General features: G+C 36.0%; 1 protein-coding gene across 10 annotated transcripts in view; it reads left to right on the forward strand.

Moving 5' to 3' along the window:
• The window catches only part of DIAPH2 (diaphanous related formin 2), a 1,008,307-nt gene that overhangs the window by 502,899 nt on the left and 484,498 nt on the right, over window positions 1-20,910 (forward strand). For all 10 annotated transcript variants that reach the window (XR_009184437.2, XM_004477009.4, XM_004477011.4 and 7 more), the window contains one exon: window positions 9,073-9,312. Coding sequence is in view for 9 of the 10 variants with exons in the window: in XM_004477009.4 (XP_004477066.1) it covers window positions 9,073-9,312 (240 nt within the window). In the remaining variant the exon portion in view is untranslated. The remainder of the gene's footprint in view (window positions 1-9,072; window positions 9,313-20,910) is intronic.

Here is a 20,910-nt window from a genome sequence, read left to right on the forward strand (position 1 = left end):
TATGCTAGAAGTGAAATTTCTACTTTATAATACGTTTAAATAAACAAACAAAACTGGCAATGCTGGGGAATAATCTGACCTTGTAGAAGATATAAGCTTATCTGAGACAGTAACTGGAGCTGCTAAGCTTTCTCTAATCTTCTTCTTAGCAGCCACAGCTTTGGGTTTGCTTATAAGGAAATAAAAAAGGAAAGGAAATAAAAAAAGAAAGACACACAAAAACATAAAAAAATAGGGGTATTCCTGGTAAGAGGGAAATGCTAGTTCCCACAACTTGTATGATCAATAATCCTTTTCTATAGGGGGTAGATTGGCTGCAATGCTTCTCAGTGACCCGTCCTCCAACGTGCCTCCCACAGAATTGAATTTGGTACATTGTTGTAATTATGTGCTGTATATTTACTGGGAAAAAAAGGACAAATCTTTGAAAACTCTGGCAGTTAGATCCTCCATCAGGAGCTTTGAGACTCTTAGAAGTGTTTACAGCTTAGCTGTTCTAAAACCTCAGAGCTATGGAATTTCCTACTTGTCTTGCACAGGAGATGGAGTCCCATACTATATCTTAAATTAATACATCTTCTCAGAAAGAGAAGGCAATATTTAGTTCTCTTAGTAATAGGTACTTTGTTTCTCTGACTTAAAAATTACCCATATTTTTCAAATGAAAATATTCTAAAGCTATAATCTTTAGAATATATATCTTTTGAGATATCCTTTTGCATAAAAAATCTTTGTAATGAAAAACACAGATTATTTGATATTGCTGAAAATGCATTTTTTTCTTTTTTTACACCAATATATGAAGGTGCGAGAAATGCATTTATGTCTATAGTGGGAAGTACAATCATAAAGACATTGTGCTTTTTAAAAATTTTAATGCCACATAAGAGATTATGACCTATATTTAAGATAGCTTAACCAGAGGAAAAGGAAATTCTTAAAAGCTTTTTGTTTTCTCCCACATATAATCAAAGGCAATTAATTTAGATAAGGAATTGCAGCTCTTTTGTTCCATTAAAATTAAATCATTTTCCAGGTTTGAATATTCACTGTGAAAATCACATTTTTCTTTTTATCTGCTTACATTTGGAATGTTCAGAGTTTTGATATGTAATTCTTTGATTGTTCTTATTTTTATCTTTTCTGTAAGTGTGAATACTAGAACTTTCTTCCTAGATGTGCTTTCATTTTATCTGAGAAAAAGCTGGTTTAATAATTTTAAGAGCAGGTCAAAGAAACTTACCATGACACATTCTCAAATCCATGTATTCATATTCTAGTTCATTTCATTAACTTCTCATAATAATCCATTTTGTGCAGGATTGTTTATTTCAACTAGCCATTGCAATAAAATCAGGTAAAATAAAACCATTTGAATGGATATTTAAATTAGGTCCGTGGATGTCAATCAGTTTTGCTATTGATTGCTTTTTCATTGAATTCATAGAATCAAAAATTAACCCTGTTCTGTCTCTGGGACTCTGCAGATGTGTGCATAAGGGCAACCCCTCTGATAACCTCCCGGCTCTTGGTGTGGACCATTGTCCATGAGTTGCAGCGGTGCTCAGAGATGTATTTACCATGTGCAATGAATGTTTCATGATGATGGAGGAGGTTGTTGTTATGGGGGGGAGGAGTGGGGTGAGAGGGATGGGGGGTATATGGGAACCTCATATTTTTTTAATGTAACATTTTAAAAATAAAGACAAAAAAAGTTGCTAAAAAAATTAACCCTTTTATTTAATCTCCGTAAGACAATAGCCTTAACACCATAATAGCGGTTTTCATGAATGTTTTATATATGGCTGTTCTTGGCCTCACACACTTGTTTTCAGAAAGATGATTTGAAATTCTTGCTCACTTTCTTAGTATGATTCTTCAGAGTTGACAGTGTCTTTTGGGGTAGACTGTTATTGTGCTCTGTTTCACAATAAAGATAAGTAGATGTTTTTTTGATGCATAATTTCTACATATCACTCCCCTTGAGGAAAATGTTTTCTGTCATCACATATTTTTCTGGTGTAGAATCAGTTTTAAATACTCTTTTTACAAAGCCTGGTTTCATAGATTAGCAAAGTCTCTTATTCCTCATGATATCTGTTATGCAAACATTTCCCAGTTACCCCATATAGCAGGTGACTTTTTTATTTGTAAGATTTTATTTTATTTATCCCCCCCCCCACTTGCCTCTTGCTTACTGTCTACTCTCTGTGTCCATTGACTGCGCATTCTTCTGTGTCTGCTTGTCTCCCTTTGTTGTGTCATCTTGCTGTGCCAACTCTCCGCGGGTGTGGGCCATCAGCTATCCGCAGGCACGGGCTGGCTTGCCTTTACAAGGAGGCCCTGGGAAGCCAACCCAGAGCATCCCATATGGTAGATGGGAGCCCAGTCGATTGAGCCGCAGCCATTTCCCAGTAGGTCACTTTTTATTGATTTTCTCATCCAGGTCAAGTTCTGGGTCTGCTGCAGAAAGTAGAGACATAAGAAGGAGAAATCCTACCCTTGAGGAAGTTATTGTCTTAAAGAGGATAAGAAAATTATTTATTTAACAAAGGACCACAGATATCCTTGTTCATTTCCATACTTCAGATTGGGCTTTACTTATTCACACTGAATCTCATGACTTTTATGGGCAGTTCTGTCTTCTATCTAACTTAAATCCATCCTTCTTTAATGTCTCTTCTTTAGTGTTCCCTTTATCATAGTTATTGATACAAAATTATTCTCTAAATTCATTGCACAATATGTCATAATAATTTTCAATCATTGGGGAAAAAAGAAGCCTTGTAGAAAATGTATATGTAATAAATAGAGCTGTTAATTCGAATGAATTTTTAACTTACTATGTTGAAGAGTTTGCAGGGTCAGTTATGCTTACATCATGATGGGAGTTAAAAAGATGTTTTTAGCCAAAGGAAAGATAATAGAAATAGCCTTTCAAGGTGCCACATGAATAGAAGAGTGGCAGTGGCCATCTCCTTTTCTTCCACACATCATATTTAATCTTGTGCCTTTTTTTTCTTTCTCTGTGGATTCATATGGTAGTTTGGTAGTAGATCAATATTCACCAGCTGCATAGGTAGTGAATTATATAAAATTCAAATTATATAACAAAAATGTGTCTAACTCTTTGGGGAAATAACCCCCTTACAGCTGCTCACACTAAAGCTGTCAATGCAATTTTTTTTAATATAGTGCAGATCAGCTACAGAAATGAGAGCTGCTTGATGTGATTTTGATAGATAAGTACCTTATAATATAAATAAATCCCCTGCATAATATAATGCTATGATCAGCATCCCACAACACTTCAAGGAATGAATTATAAAACAAAGGATGCCAGTCAACTAAAATGCTGTGAGGGACCACAACTAAAACAAGTGTACATTTCAGCATGGTTTCTGTATTATTTACTCATATCACTTAGGTCTACTCAAGTGCCTTTATGAGACATGATCCTTGTAATGATTGTGTCAGTGGCTGAGAATGTTGCTCAGTGCTTTCCGTTATTTCTAAGCTTACTAATCTAAGACATTCCCAAACATACCCAAATTCTCTAATGGAGGTTAAACTGTTGCCTATCAGTATATTCTGGTCTGATAATATATATTCATGCTTGTTATAATTGTAGCAAATTCTGTTAGTATGATCAATGCATACTTATTTGTGGCTCCTATTAAGAGATGTGCCTATATAGCTTCACCTCCTCCATAGTGTCTAGATTTTACAGTAACATTTTTAATAATAATGTTACTACTAATAAATGTATATATTACGCGTTGAAACAGGCTTAAGGAAATACAGCACGATATTTACAGTGTGTTCACTGGATAATTAGCTCTGTTGTTCATGGTGCCCTGGAAACACACATTCCCTAATTGTGGATGAGAAAAACTTTTCTACAGGTCGAGGAGAATAATCAGGGACCATCATTCTTTCTTCTTGAGAATTTCTAAGTATGAGTAAAGCGGGTAATAATAATAACTTGTTGTAGAATGCTTACTATGTGTCATATACTGTATTAGTCAGCTAAAGGGGTGCTGATGCAGAAAACCAGAAATATGTTGGCTTTTATATAGGGTATTTATTTAGGGTAGAAACTTATAATTACCAGGCCATAAAGCATAAGTTACTTCCCTCACCAAAGTCTATTCCCACGTGTTAGAGCAAAATGGCTGCCAACAACTGCCAAGAGTTCAGGCTTCTTGGGTTCCTTTCTTCTTCAGGTTCCATTTCTCTGTGGGCTAAACTGCTGTCCACTTTCCATAAGGCCAGCTTTAGACTATCAGGCAAACAGCTCTCTCTCTCTCCCAGGGGCTTCTGCCATGTCTAAGGAGTCATCTCTATTCCTCTGTGTTCTTCTCCTGTGTATTCAGTTCCTAGGCTCCAGATCAAAACTCCAACTTTGTTCTCTGCTCTAAAGTTTTCTCAACATAATGAGGAACTGATGTGGTCCAATCAAAGCCCTAATCATAATTTAATCACCCCCAGGTACAGACCAGTTTACGAACATAATCTAATGTCTATTTTTGAAATTCATAAACAAAGCCAAACTGTATAGTTTCTCATTTAGGTCTTACTGTAACTTGCATCCATGATTTAAGGGCTACATTTAACTAATGAGAAAATTAAGTCTCAGAAACATTAGGTAAATTGCACTAGCACATAAAATAATTAAATGATGGAACTGTAGTTGGAACTCAGTTCAAAGTCTACTTAAAGTCCCTGTTTCTTTCATAACAAGTGATATTTTGGGTCTGGAAAAGGCAGAGAATCTCTTTCTAACCCTGCCCATCAAAATCATCAGATGGGGCTCTGATTTTGGACTAAAATTGGGTCTGGGTATTTTGGAATGACCCATCTGGTAGCAAATGAATTTACAAAGGGTGCCTCATCCTTCCTCACACCAGCCTGCTATCATCCCTCTTAAAGCTATGCATTCTCTTCTCAATCTAGCTCTTTTCTAACTGATAGTCTGGCTCCTATTTGTGTGAATTAATGCATTTATTCATTTTTTACTTTGTTCATTTATTTTAAATTAGTTATTTCTCTATAGTTTATCATATTTATCATCTGCCAGGTACCAGGCTTGTTCTAGGTGTTAAATGAACAAAGACATTTTTTTCAGAACAAAAGGGCAGTGCTGACCCTCTTATAATGCACAGCTTTTTCTTGAAATCAGGCTGACTGCTGATAGATTAATTTCCAGTAATAGCAGTTCAACAATGTTAATTCATTAACATTTCTGGTTTGTTATCATAACCAGAAGATGGGAGAGTAAAATATTACTATCATCTGTTAATTTTATTCAAAGGACACTGTGTCTTTTCTACATGGAACAGTATCTTGAAAATGATTAGTCAGCTAAGGATTGCTTTTAAAATCAATCAACAAATGTTTGAATGTCTGATATATGAAGACTTTGTGATCCATGCTGCACAAGGTGCAGTCTTTGACTGTTTTCTCTCTCCACACTCCTTCATCCGTTATCTTGCCTCCCACAGCATCTATTCAAATAACTCTCAAATCTGAAAGCTCTAATACTTATCTCTTCCTCACCTCCTGGACTGCATTTTCAAATCCTACTAGCTCAACAACTCCATCCATCTGGATATCACAGTGATAACTTAAATCTCAACATGTTAAAACAATACAATTTTCCCAATGATAGGCATTTTTCTAGTATTTATGAGCAGATTAGGAAGGGGAAAAATTGGAGGAATCCGTGGGAACATTTAAATAGTCTATTTTAGTAAGCCAACTTTAAAGTACATAGCATTTCAGCTAGATAGGTGACCGTGGAAAATAAGGGAGAATTCTAAGAAATCCTTCAGATGAAAGTATCGGCAAGGAATGGTGATAATCTATATTGAGGATCCATGAGTTAAATATCACTCCAAGATTTCGAGCTTTAATGACAAAGTGTTTTTGGCAATAGTAAATGAACTGTTTGGTGTCTGAGGATGGTGAACCAAGTTCACTTGGATGCTAATCAAAAATTTTCATGACAGGTAAGTAATATTTTTCATTTGTGGATCTATCTACACCCTTTCCCCCTACTTTTCACAAGTCTAGAGATAGAGATTTTACTCCTATGTGATCACCAAACAAAACTACTGACAGAAATTTCCCCCATTTTATAGATGGGGAAACTGAAGACTGAAGAAATTAAGTAGACTAGCCTCACACAGTCAGACTACATGAAAGATTCTGGTTGGAGTCACATGTAATTGCATTTGTTATTGAGTAGCACACTACTTATCCCCCTCTCCCACTTATTCCCTGATTGGCTTACTTCAGTTTTTTTTCCCAGCAGAGCAGGGGAAGAATTTCCTCTGCCCTCATTCACAGAAACTAAAGAAAGAACCAGCAATAAACCTTATCAAAGCAGCCCCTCTTTCTGCCTTCATTAAGACTTAAAGCCTTGGAGCCGTCTTTGACTTTTTTCTCCCATAACTAATAAGTTCCTAAATCCCATTGATTCTTCCTTAATTCTGTCTCATGTAGCCATCTCTTCCTTTCTTTTCTTACTTTCAGTATCCTAGCTCATTATCTGATTCCCAGACCATTTTGATGACTTACTGATGATCTCCCTTCTAACTAAACTCTCCTTCTCCAAGAATCATGCTTACTATTACCAATAAGCTTTGAGAAGCAGTATGGTATAGTGGTTAAGAGTCTGGACCCTGTAGCTGGAATATCGGAGTTCAAATCCCCTGGTCTTCCACATACAATTGACTTTGTTCAAGTTATTTGGTATTTCTGTGTCCCACATTGCTCAATTTTAGAATGAGAATAATGATAACTCTCATCTAGAATTGTTTTGATAATCAAATCAATTATATATATATAGCATTAGGAAAATGCCTGCCACAGAGTACTCAATGAGTGTTCATTGCTATCATTATTGTCATTACTGTTATTATTAAAGTATACTTTTGATCGTGTTATTTCTATTAGAGTTTGTATTTTTAAAAAAATAAAATCCGTATTTTCTGAGTTTGTAGGCTAAAGATTGAAATAAAAGTTCTGAAAGGTTTAAAATACAAAAGAAGTCAAGTGGTCTAGTACTGAAGCAAGATATAAAGACTCATATAAGCCCAAGATTTCAGTCCTTTGTAGATCTGGGACCAAGGCCATCCTGGTGGGCTGGGCCCCTGCTTATCCTGCAAAGGATAGCCAGAAGGGCAGGTACATGGTGACTAGCAACTGGAAAAAGTAGCTCTATGGCTTTTCTAGTCACCAGAGCAACTGGCGTTTTCCCTAAACATAGAAAATGCTTCTGTGCTAATGGTGGCCAGTTACCAGTGAAAGGTAAGAGGAAAGAAAAGTTTAGAGACAGTAATAGGGACAGAGATGAAGACAGAAAAACACATACAGAAATTCAGATATTCTCATGCAAGCGTAAACAAAGAAGACCTACCCCTTCATGGAGATAAAGATTCTAATATGATTAGCTTCTGAATTTGTGATGTTTCCCTGGACCCTCCAGACACTTTGGTACAAATTTTTTCCAATATCCAATATATTTTGGATATTCCTTATCCGTAAACATTTTCTCACACCATTCTCTCTACCTACACCTTTCTTTTGACATCAGTTTTATGTGGGTGCATGTGTGTTCATATACATTCATCTGTATTTGCGTGCGCATATTTGTACTGCTCTGCTGTGAAGCCTTCATTAAATATGATAGTCGTAGGAGTTTAACATTTTCTCTTCTTCCAGTGAATATCCCCAACACTTAATTTCTTTTTAATTTCTGTTTACGTATCTAAAATCATGTCCTGGTTTTATCATGAGCTATAGTTTTCACGTGTCTGTTTGGAGTTTCAAGCTAGAATGTAAGCTTTTGTGAGAGCTGGTGTGTCTTACACTTGTCATGTGAACACAGAAGAAACAAACGATTGATTCATATAATAATAACTTAACCATATAAAATAACCATTAACAGGCGGTTAAGGTATAAACGTATGCCTGTGTATAAACCCAGCATAGGTTTTTACATTTGCCTGTAAAAAAATCATGAAAGCATGTACGAAGATTAGGAGAAGTTAAAGGTTCATATTTGGAGAGGCAGACCTCCATGGATAATGGGCAAATTAATTTTGAAGAAGAAAAATGACAGATTGTGCCTTGCTCTGGTATTAGTGGAGATACAGTCAATTCAACAGCTCATTTTCTGCTTTTGAAGAATACAGAGAATATAGAACTTTGGTGGTTTAAGAACTTTGTGGTGTTAAGTTCTTTTTATGCTATCTATAGAATCTGAGTGCCTAATCTATGCCTTGCATTTGAATTCAAAGTAAGTTATGCATGCACAAAACAATTCATTTGGTGAATCAAAATTAGTTAAACGATTGGGACTTTAGGAAATTAAAGTTTAAAAAATTCTTATAGGAACTATTCCAAAGGAAATATATAATGTACACCAATATTATGAAACAAGTAATTAAAACAGAGTTGAACTGCTTTGTACAAACCAATATAGAATTCTTGAATAATGTACTTGAAAGTAAGTTCATGTGATTTAACCATAACCTGATTATTTAACATCATTCTGTCAAGTAAGTGAAATTCTTTAGCATATATATAAATATTTAATATATTTTATTAATATAAATCGTACATTTAAAATTATTAAATGCTTAATCACAGCTAGTCCTCTGATTTCAAACAGCATAGTAATAGATAACTTCTTAGGAATGTGGTTCCACATATATTTTCTGTCTTCAAGTGCATATTTTATTTGTGGCTGTACTATTCACTGCATTTCCCATTTATAAATTTTACTACCTTTAGGGACAGATCTTAGTAGTTTGAAGGCTATTGATGCTATTTTATTAATGCTATAAGAATGATTTAATTTATTTGTTTAAAACTGAGCAGCTGTTTTTTAAATTTTTGATTAAAATATTTCACCAGAATGCCTAAAACAAGCAAAAATCATAGTTTAAAAACCCAAAGAGATTTACAGAAATTTACGGTATTGTCTATGAAATGATCTTTGCCAAAAAGATGAAATAGCATGTTTTAAATGTGTGTTCTTAAAGAACATTCCTTGTCTTGCAGATGAGCTCAGTGAAAATGTTACAGCCTCGTCTCAAGAGCATTCTTTTCAAGCTCACATTTGAAGAACACGTAAACAACATCAAACCAAGCATCATAGCAGTAACTCTTGCCTGTGAAGAACTGAAGAAAAGTGAAAGCTTTAATCGACTTTTAGAATTAGTTCTTTTGGTTGGAAACTACATGAACTCAGGCTCAAGAAATGCTCAGTCTTTAGGGTTTAAAATCAACTTCCTTTGTAAGGTAAGATGAATTTTATAATGCTAATTCACAAAAGTAATCTTCTTTATGAGAGGGGTCACTCTGAATAACAATTTTAGTTAAGCCACTGAATTGTACAATGTAAAAGGGTGAATTTTATGCTATGTGAATTATATCTCAATTAAAACAAATTTTAAAAATTCAATCTTATTTCAGTAAAATTCAAAGGGCTATGCAAATTCTGTTGTAGTATAGTAAGTACTAAACTCTTGGTGATTAAATCTTCCAGAAGTTTGTCAAACCCCCCCTCAAAAAAAATACCTGCATAAAATGGATGTAATCTTGCATTTCAGTTCCTTCATATTTATTTGCATCTCTCCCAAAAGAATTTGAGGAATTAAATTCAATGAAGTAAATACCCAGAAATTTTTCTTTTTAATATGCTTTGCTTATTCTACTCTAAGTTACTACCCTTTATTGTTGAATATTATTGTGTCATTAAGCTTTCACTAGATATCTAGTGCATTAACAAAAAGTTTAAAAAACATTAGGTGAATATCATCTTATTGTTTTGAATAGGCCATTCCATAGTATTATTTTCTGACTTAAATATTTATGAAAAGTGGATAAAATAAACAGAAGAGCCCACAAGTTATCATATATATCCACTTCTAGGCTAGGGAAAAATACCTTTTCCAAGGAAAAGATCTGTCTATCACAGAGAGAAAAACAGCATTGTGTAAGGTGAGGGCCTGTAAGAAAGCTAGAAACAAGCATTAATCCGTAAAAAAGCAATCTATCTTTGGCATCTCACCATTCTTTCGCTTTTTTTTTTCTGTCATATCTGAAAACATTTTAGGACTTTGGTTAGTCATAAAGTATATTATAGTGAGTATCCCAAATCTAGGAATGAATGAATAGAAATAGGAATTTCTTTTCTGTTCATGCATTAAATAAATGTGCATTGTATATAGAGGAGCTAGCATTTTAATATATATCAGAAATGATTTTCTCCTGGTGATTCTAATCTAGATAGGCATAGAGAATAGCATTTGTAGATAATAGGGTGTATAATGAAATTGTGAGTATGTTTTTACTTCTGATTTAAAGATTTATTTATTTATTTAATTTCCCCCCCTCCCCTGGTTGTCTGTTCTTGGTGTCTATTTGCTGCGTCTTGTTTCTTTGTCCGCTTCTGTTGTCGTCAGCAGCACGGGAAGTGTGGGCGGCGCCATTCCTGGGCAGGCTGCACTTTCTTTTCACGCTGGGTGGCTTTCCTCAAGGGTGCACTCCTTTTGTGCGTGGGGCTCCCCCACGCCGGGGACACCCTTGCGTGGCACGGCACTCCTTGCGCGCATCAGCGCTGTGCATGGCCAGCTCCACACGGGTCAAGGAGGCCCGGTGTTTGAACCGCGGACCTCCCATATGGTAGACGGACGCCCTAACCACTGGGCCAAAGTCCGTTTCCCTTTACTTCTGATTTAATTTTGATAGATGTAAAGGAGAGCAGGGAAAAGAGGAAAGATCATTTAGAATGTTAGATTTAGTCCAGAAAGCAATTTTACTCCCTCCTCTTGTTATATCAGGGGACATGTGAAATTATTTGATAATGCCTGAGAGAATAAGGCAATGCTTATAATAAACTGGAATAAATCATAGCCATATTTGTAGATAAAAAGAAATATACCAAAATATTACTTGTTTAGAATGCATGCTATATGCACAGTGAGTGTGACTCTTAAGTATTCTTGATGATTATCAAAATATTAAAAATTGAAAGAAAATATCTTTAGAAATGTATATTTTATACATATTTCACATTTAATTTATACAAAAAGACATTTTATACAAACTATCTAATTTGAACTAATATGTATTTACATTTTTAAGTATCTTAATTTGCCACTATTCAAATTAATTACACAAACTGACTTTTTTTTTTTTTTAAGATTTATTTTTATTTATTTAATTCCCCTCCCTTCCCCCGGTTTTCTGTTTTCTGTGTCTTTTTGCTGCGTCTTGTTTCTTTGTCCGCTTCTGTTGTCGTCAGCGGCACGGGAAGTGTGGGCGGCGCCATTCCTCGGCAGGCTGCTCCCTCCTTCGCGCTGGGCGGCTCTCCTTATGGGTGTACTCCTTGGGCATGGGGCTCCCCTAAGCAGGGGACACCCCTGTGTGGCACGGCACTCCTTGCGCGCATCAGCACTGCACATGGGCCAGGTCCACACGGGTCAAGGAGGCCCGGGGCTTGAACCGCGGGCCTCCCATGTGGTAGACGGACGCCCTAACCACTGGGCCAAAGTCCGTTTCCCCAAACTGACTTTTTTGAAGCAAGAATGGGCAAGGCATTTATACAGAGGAGAAAAGTTTACATGAATCTCACAGAAGGATTTTACAGTACATCTTATTTTTAGGAGAGAGCATTCTTCCTGTCATCTACCTGTCAAATAGAAGTTCCTGCACACAACACTAATCTGACATCTATCACTGGAGGTTTGCTCAAAGGATTCAGCACAAAGATTTTTGCCAACTTCAGATAAAATAAAAAATAATCTTGTGGGAAATACTATCATATAGTAATAGGTACTAGAAGAAAAAGAAGTGAAGGTTTAAAAATCTTTTTTTTTCTCCAATTTTCAGAGACTTTTTATCATCTGGGAAATACTTGTAGGGAACTACTTGTCTGTCATTAGGAAAGAGAAGTATCATATACACGCATGATATTCCCATAATGTCTAGAACTGAAATAAATACAAAGGACTCTGAATAGATGTAAATGTATAAAATGATAGAAATTTACTGAAGTACATAGAAGTAGTAAACTCAGGTCTATAAGCTATTCAAAACTGAATTAACTAGCTATTTATATAGATTAGCTAGAGTTTCTGTTAAATTCCAGTTATATTTTCAAAGATTACTTTGTTGTTTTTCCATAGTGATTTAAAAAGAAAAAAGCAGGTGTAGCTTCCATTGTAAAGTATGCTTTTAAAAGATACCATTTGCCCTCCTAAATTATTCTAATGACAATATTCTTTCTCAGTGAATTTAAGACTGTAATCCACTGCTCTTCACAGGATGCTATAGAGTATGTTAAAATATTCACTTAGTCATAAAGAGCCATGGTATAAGCAGTTTAACTTGTCAGAAGTATCTTGTAGTAAGTTAATATAAAAAATTTAGGAAAGTGGACTTAGCCCAGTGGTTAGGGCATCCGTCTACCACATGGGAGGTCTGTGTTTCAAACCCTGGGCCTCCTTGACCTGTGTGGAGCTGGCCCATGCGCAGGCTGATGCGCGCAAGGGGTGCTGTGCCACACAGGGGTGTCCCCACATAGGGGAGCCCCACTCGCAAGGAGTGCGCCCTGTAAGGAGAGCCACCCAGCGTGAAAGAAAGTGCAGCCTGCCCAGGAATGGCACCACACACAGGGAGAGCTGACACAACAAGATGACACAACAAAAAGAAACAAAGATTCCCATGCCGCTGACATCAACAGAAGTGGACAAAAAGAACATGCAGCAAATAGGCACAGAGAATAGACAACCGGGGCTGGGGCGGGGTGGGAGGGAGGGCAGAGAAATAAATAAATAAATAAATCTTTTAAAAAAATTAAAAAAATTAGATGGTCACAATTGGTTGCTATGATATTTGGGATGAAAAAGAAAACAGATGGATTAACCAAAATGTCAAATAACACTAAAGGGTATCATTACTATAAGTACTACCCTCACCACAAAATGCTTTGTTAATTTGCAGCAGCGAATTGTCACTTTGTGAGTCATCAAACCAGTGTGCTGAACTGTAGTAAAAATTACTTCAGTGAAGATGAGTTCCCATTGTTCACTAGGTCCTGCTTGACTATTGATTATTAAAATTTTATACTTAAGGGATATTTGACATTTTTATTTTCGGTATGTAATCACATATATTATCTGCATAAGAGAGAACATTTAAAAATACTGAGCACTTCCTTTGCACTATGCATTATGGGTATATCAGATGAAGATCTTTGCAAGCAACAGAAAGTTACTTTGTTTACTTAAGCCAAAAAGGAATTCATTGGAAGGATATGAGGTAGCTCAGCTAGAAACAAGAAAAGCTGAACAATTTAACCTTTAAAACTATGGCAGCTTTGAGAATTCAGGTAGCAGGTACTAATGGAAAATGTTTTCACGATGTTGCCTTTGGGATGAGTCAGCTCCAAACATTTTCCTCCTCTTTTCACTGAGTAATTCAAATTAGTAAGAGATATTGATCGGCCTAGTGTTGATTACAAGAACACCCTTGTCCAAGGGAGTGCAAAGAACCTTGATTGGAAGCAATGTCAACACTACATGTAATGCAGGATTGGTCATGCCCTAAACAATGCTCTTACTGAAAATAGGAATACCAAAGGTTAGAGGTAAGTAAAGGGATGTTAGGCAAGCACAAACAGACAAAGGCAAAACAAAACAGCTTGTCAGTACACCAGGGGGATAAAAAAGATATGTAAGACACACAGACACCTCAAGAAGCTTTTGTTTACAGTGGGATAGCCAGAAATGCCCATATAGGATATTTACATAACATTACAAGTTGTGTTTTCAATAAATGCCAAACTTAATGTCAGTTGTGATTAGCCAGAGTTCAGAGGAGGGAGAAATCTTTGTTGGTTGCAGGTAAATTGGAAAAGAAAGACATTGAAGGGTAGGTAGGAATGAATGGTTAAATGAATGGAAGAAGCCATAACCTTAGAAGAGGGGAGATCACTATGGGCTCAGGACCTACATTTAGCTACCACTTTGCCAATTACTAGCCACATTTTCATGTCTAAATCACTTAACTCTTTCTGAACCTCAGTTTCCTCATTCTTAAATGGTAAAATATACTGACCTTTGCTTATTTCTCTAGGTTTGTTTTCAGTGTCAAATAAAATAAACTAAGAACTTAGAAAATTTGTAAGGGTAAACAAATGCTAGTAATTATTTATAATGACTGTATACAACTAGGAATACTCATGATGTGTTTCAGGGTGAATCAGAATACCACACTTGCTGGAATATTGGGTCCATATTGGAAACAAATGATTACTTTGGGAAGATGGATTGTGAGATGATTTTATGTTAGCTGTATATTAGTTTGGATAGATTTCTTCCATAAAAATTTTTCTGAAAATCATTCACTGCCCATTTCATAACTTACTAATGTACACAGCTTTTTTTTTCCTTTTGTTAATATTTCCTTCTTTGGTACTGTGACTTCCTACTTATTTTATTTGGATGGAAAGAGAGGCACAACATATTATGACCCAGAAGTATATTATACTTTTGTTGAGATGCAAACTGTGTCATAAAATGCACTGAAAGAAAATCTTTGGGCTAACTGCAGAAAAAATTTTACATATCTTCATTTTAGTCATTGGGATTAATATGATAATGCAATTGTGCTACTTGTTCTAACATTAATCATTTATATACAGTATATGTGATATATTATGACCTCATATTGTCCTAGAGATCATCACATGTTAATGACAGATGTCACAGTCATCACCCCATATACACAAAAGAAAACATCCTTCTCCCCCACAGAAGTTGTAAGAAAGGATGTAAAATAGGTTTAGCTGTTTACATTGCTGATTCACTGTAAGATAGAAGATACACTTACCAGAAAATCTGATTTATAAAGGAAAAATGACTGTTGCCTTATGATAGTAAAATTTGGAAATATGTTTTAAATAATTCAGTACAAAATCTACAAAATATCTCTGAAGAATGTCATATGGAAGTAGTCCAAAAATTTTGCAATGTCTAATCATTGTTAACTGAAATGTGGATTGTGTTCATATACACTTGGGATCTTAGCATAAGATGTTATCTGGTCTAGCCTCTTTAGGTCTATAGATGAGAAAACCAATGCTTAGAGAAGTGAAATACTTTGGTCAAGTTCATAAAGCTGGATAGTAACCAACAGCCAGGTTTACTAGGGATGGAGTATTTTCTTGGAATGTGGACTTTCAGTGTTAGAATTGGGACAGTCCCAGTCCAACGCATGACTCTTGGTCAGTCTTATAGAGCTAGAAGTAGGGCACTGGTCTCCAAATTATGCTCTATTATTCCACGCCCCCACACTTGTTTGTTAAACATGTAGCTGAAGTAGATAGCCTCTCCCTTTTCTTGAAATGACTTTACTACCCTTCTTCATCTGCTTTTTGCGCATCAGCTCACCTGTTTTTACCCTTCATTACCTCCTTTCTGGTTCTAAATGTACTTTGTGAGGATGGTTATTATAGAACTATGCATATTCTAATTGTTTTATTTCTCTCTCTTTCACAAGACTCAGAACTACTTGAAGCCTAGATGTACATCTTCTACATTATTTCCCTAGTGTCTATCATGCATGAAGCCCTCAGTTAGTTTCTGTTGAATGAAAGCCAGATAATTTGAGTAAAGAATTTGTTGTGACTATTCAGTGTAGGTGTTAAGTGTTTTTGAAATGAGAATTTTGTTTCCTCACTGATGTAAAACTTTCATTTTTTCCAACAGTACTATGCAATAAGTAATTGTAAGACTTCTATAATTTATTTGTAAGTATATAAAAACATATTTTTCGATATAATTATAAACTAGTGATTTCCCCTCAAATAGGATGTCTTAGAAAATAACCACTATAGGATATACTGAATGATACCTAATCATGGGTCAATAAATCTTGGTCAATAGTTCACACATTTGGTTGGCCATGTTTTTACAGTTTACAATATGCTTTCCTTCTGATTTAGAGAAGATAAATAATATGAATCCCATTTTACAAATTAATAACTAAAGCCCACTGATGATATATAATTGTTCTAAGATCAAAAAGCTAATAAATGTCTGAGTTGGGACTTCATTCTAGGTTTTCTGCCTCTAGACACTGTTTCATTTTATATTGAGCACACTGTCACTCATTGCATTGTAATAGAATGTTTGGTTTACATGTCTCGTTTCAAAGAAGCATTATAGAATGAACTCTTCCACTTATAGTGTTCTGAAAATGGGGAAAAAGTATGTGTGGATTTTCTTGGCTCTCTGTTGGTTTAAGACTTGGAATCTCTCCTTTTCATTTAAATTCAGTTGGGGAGGCCTGATGTTCTCAAACATAGGGAATTGTGACTTTTGAGAGAATTGGTGGCTCCTAAAGGGGTAGTGCGGTCTAGTTTGTCAAGCCCTCAGCATTGTTGCAAGTATCTGTGAATCTGGTCCTTCAAGCAGTGAGGCTTGGTTGTCACAGTGGACCCTGAGGGGAGGGTGAGAGAGAAGTGAAAACATCAGTAAATAAATAAAATAAAATCTGAGAAAAAAAAAGAATAGATAGAAGCAGGGTAATGGTGTGGGCAATGAAAGTGTGCCACAAGATCTTGCAGTGATGGATATAAGACAAATTTCACCAAAAATGTATAAAAGTCTATAGGCTAAAATGTAAACTATAATGTAAACCATAAAGTAACTAAAAATTTAGAAAATTATAGTCTAAAATATAAACCATAATGTAAACTGAAATGAAACCATGTGTGCTAGCTATGTTTCAATATCTGTACATTAACTACAGCAAATATATCATGAACATGTAAAAAGATCATTACTGGGGTTGGGGGAAAGGGATTGAGGTTGGATATATGGAAGTCCCCTATATTGTATATATGACTTTACATTGATCTAAAAAAGTTTTTAGAGAAAATCAAAATTAGACAAAAAAAGGATGTAGACAGTGAGGAAGGAATGAAAGAAATTGGCTTGCCAGTATACATACAGGGGAACACCTATTACAGTGATGAAAGGCAAAACGTCAAAAACAAAGTTTTATGATCCTTCCTTCTTAATACCCCAATTTAGTTTTACTCTGTTTTAGTTTTTCTAAATTAGTATGTGTTCTATTTCTAATCTTTAAAACTATCACTACTATTTCATTTTCCTACTAATTGAATTTGGCAATGTATTAGGCTTCATTTTTTAAGAAGTTTTGGACCACAGAGGGGTTCAACTATGTCAGGGGAGGAACACTGGTCTGGGGTGTTATTGATGGGGGACATGTGGTTGGGAGGGTGTTCGCTAGAGCATGTATATAGGCTATATAAAAATGTTCAGATATTCGTTGGGTATATTCATAGTAGTTATAGTTACAAATGACAGCTGAGTGCATGCTGAATTCTTAGCCAGGGGAGCTCTGTCACATTCCCCAATGGAACAGCAACAATCCCCAAAGTGCAAGGGCAATGACCAGTGAAGAAGTATGGTCTAATAATGAACCCTTGATACTGATGACTATGCTTAGGAGCTTATCTGCCTGAAATTTCAACTAGGCTAGAGCTGCAGGGTGCCTTAGAGTTACCTCCTGATAGCCTCCATGTTGCTCAAATGTGGCCACTCTCTAAGCCAAACTCAGCATGTAAATGCTTTACCCTCCCCCCAGTGTGGGACATGACTCCCAGGGATGAGCCTGCCTGGTGCCGAGGGATTACTACCCATCACTAACTGGTGATGCAACTAGAAAAAGACCTTGAATAAAAGAGGGAAATGGTAAAGACAAATGAGTTTATATGGCTAAGAGTCTTCAAAAAGAGTCGGGGGTCATCAGAGGCATCACATGCATGCCTCAGGAGGGTTCTAGAGACAGTTGTTGGTAGTTGTTGGTAGTTGTTGAGGGCAGGGAGAGGGAAGAGGAGATGTGATAATGGGGGCATTTTTGGGACTTGGAGTTGTCCTAAATGATATTGCGATGCTGGACATTTTATATCCTGCCATAACACACTGAATGTACTGATTGAGTGTGTAAACTACTGTGTGAGCTCTTATCCATGCAGTGCAGCAGTGCTCCAAAATGTGTTCACCACATGTAATGAATGTACCACAGTGATGTCAGAGTTTGTCGATGTGGGAGGATTAGGGTGGTGTGGGGTGTGGGGTATATGGGAATGTCTTATATTTTTTAATGTAACGTTTTTTGTGATCTATGTACCTTCAAAAAATACAAACAAATAAATAAATAATAAATTCGGATGGAAGTACTTCTAGGCCTATTAATAGAAGATTCTCTTCCCCTATTAGATTTAAATTTATCTAGACACCAGAACCTATGAATTTGTAATTATATAGCACCTAATAATCTGAATAAATATACAAATATCACCTGGGTCTGTAAAGGATCTCAAAGCCTATCATTTTGCTTGAGTTAGGTTGACTGTTATACTCAATATATTATAAATGAGGAGCCTCTATCCAGAGAGATGGCTTACCCCAGTTGACTCAGTGACAAAGGCAGAGTTAGGATCCAGCTTTTCATGGTTGTCAAAAAGATCTTTTCTGTGAATCATGCTATTTATAGCCTTTGCATTGACTTTTTTTTTTTTTTCTGAGTTTCTGGTGTGGTTTATTTTTTAATTTTACACTTTTTTATTAAAGTTAATAGATCACAAAGAAGGTTATATTAAAAAACATAAAAAAAACATAAAAAACATACAAGTTCCCATATACCCTGGTCCCCAACCCCCCACCCCATCATTTTTGTAAGTTGTACTTTTTTAAGATATATACATCACACAAAAAAATGTTACATTAAAAAATATAAGATGTTCCCGTATACTCTCCACCCCCCACCCCACTCCTCCCACAGCAACAATCTCCTCCATCCCTGTTGTGTAAAATAAAACATATTTCTATGAAGGTAAATAGTCAGTGCACAACACAATGATGAGTGTGCATTGACTCTTTACCTTCATGGAAATATGCTTTATTTTATCTGACAATGTTTAGCATTATTCGAATTTGTTTGTGGGGTGTATATTTGATAAGTTGCTGAAAAGAAAATGAATGTGCAGGATTCAATTTGACTTGGAGAACTTCTATATAAGAGGAGATTAGACTTACAATTAGTTATGGAGTAGGGTGGAATGTTAGGTGCTCTCTCTATCCTTTCTTTTTCTCTCTATGGATATTTTCAGCTTTCCTTCCTGTTAAGCTATTTGCAGCAAATCATTTTCAGTTGGTGTTCTCTCCAAGTGTCTGATTGGTAATCAGTGATGAAATCGCCAATGTTGTGGCTAAATGCAGATGAGCTTATTCGTGTTATTTTGCATTTAAAAATGTCATCGCATAATATAGTGACATACTGTACCCTTTTTTCATAATTCATGATCAGTGGAAACAAACATTTCAATTTAAAGAGCTGTCTTTGCCTCACTATATTACATTCAAGCAAGAACATTCACCATTTCTGACCTCTGAAATAACTGTGCACTGTAGAATGGCAGAAGGACAGAATATCGTTCTTAATTTCAGATGGTTTCCTTTTGGGCTTATTTGATAGTTGACCTTTATTTAATTCATTGTGTTTTATTGTATTGTACTTAATGGACTCTCGTCACTGAGAACTACTGAATAGTTTTTTTTTTTTTTAAAGATTTATTTTATTTATTTCTCTCCCCTTTCCCCCCCCCCTCCCACCCCAGTTATCTGTTCTCTGTGTCCATTTGCTGCATGTTCTTCTTTTTGTCTGCTTCTCCTGTTGTCAGCAGCATGGGAATCTGTGTCTCTTTTTGTTGCGCCATTGTGTTATGTCAGCTCTCCATGTGTGTGGCCCCATTCCTGGGCAGGCTGAAATTTCTTTCATGCTGGGTGGCTCTTCTTATGGGGGGCACTCCTTGTGCATGGGGCTCCCCTACGCGGGGGACACCCCTGCGTGGCATGGCACTCCTTGCATCAGAACTGCACATGGGCCAGCTCCACACGGGTCAAGGAAGCCCTGGGTTTGAACCGCGGACCTCCCATAGTGGTAGACGGACACCCTATCCACTGGGCCAAGTCCGCTTCCCCTGAATAGTTTCTTGAGCTTAGAGGTGATTGTGAAAATATGCCAATGATGATATTTTAAATTCATTTGGTGTAATGATTTCCTGGGTTTTTGTTTTCTGCAGCTCTTTATGTAAATCAGTACACCAAAATTTGTATCTTTTAAATAGTGAACACTAATATTTTCAGTAAGTACAGCAGTGTTTAAATTTATAGAACACCAAATTAAATTTAAGAAATTATTCTCAGTAAGGCCTTTTAATTCCTATATGTTACTCATTATGTATCCTAATCACATACCATTAATCAAGCCCATGGACTTGTGCAAGTAGGCAAATAGTAATACCAAAAAAATACTTCACTCATCTCGGTTCTTGGCTTCCAGCTCAGCTATCCAATCCATAGTCTTCACATTAAATCTCTTCATCCCATTTAAAATTGAGACAAAACACCTTCTGGGTTTATCTTTGAAAATGCAGCCCTTGAAAAATTGAACATATATCATCACAGCTCCCTGATTCTGTAATCCCATGAATATGTTACCATGTGTTTTAACATTTTCAATAGTTAGAAAGTCTTCTATTTTCTCACTTCTAAGATGTAGGGTCCCTAGGCTCCTTATCTATTTGCACTACTAGAGTTGTCTGTACATATGGATTATTTAAATAGAAAACTTGATGAAGATAGTGTATGTTTGTCTTTAGAGGTGCTTTATTCTAAAATAGCAATCCCAAGTTTCCAATGGTCACCATTTTCTAGATTTATGTTAATGTGGAGATGCCTCATATATTTCTCATTCTCTGTATCCTACATTAAGAAATTGAGATGGGGGAGGTGGCTG

This window comes from Dasypus novemcinctus, chromosome X (genome assembly GCF_030445035.2).
Source record: "Dasypus novemcinctus isolate mDasNov1 chromosome X, mDasNov1.1.hap2, whole genome shotgun sequence".
NCBI lineage: Eukaryota > Metazoa > Chordata > Mammalia > Cingulata > Dasypodidae > Dasypus > Dasypus novemcinctus.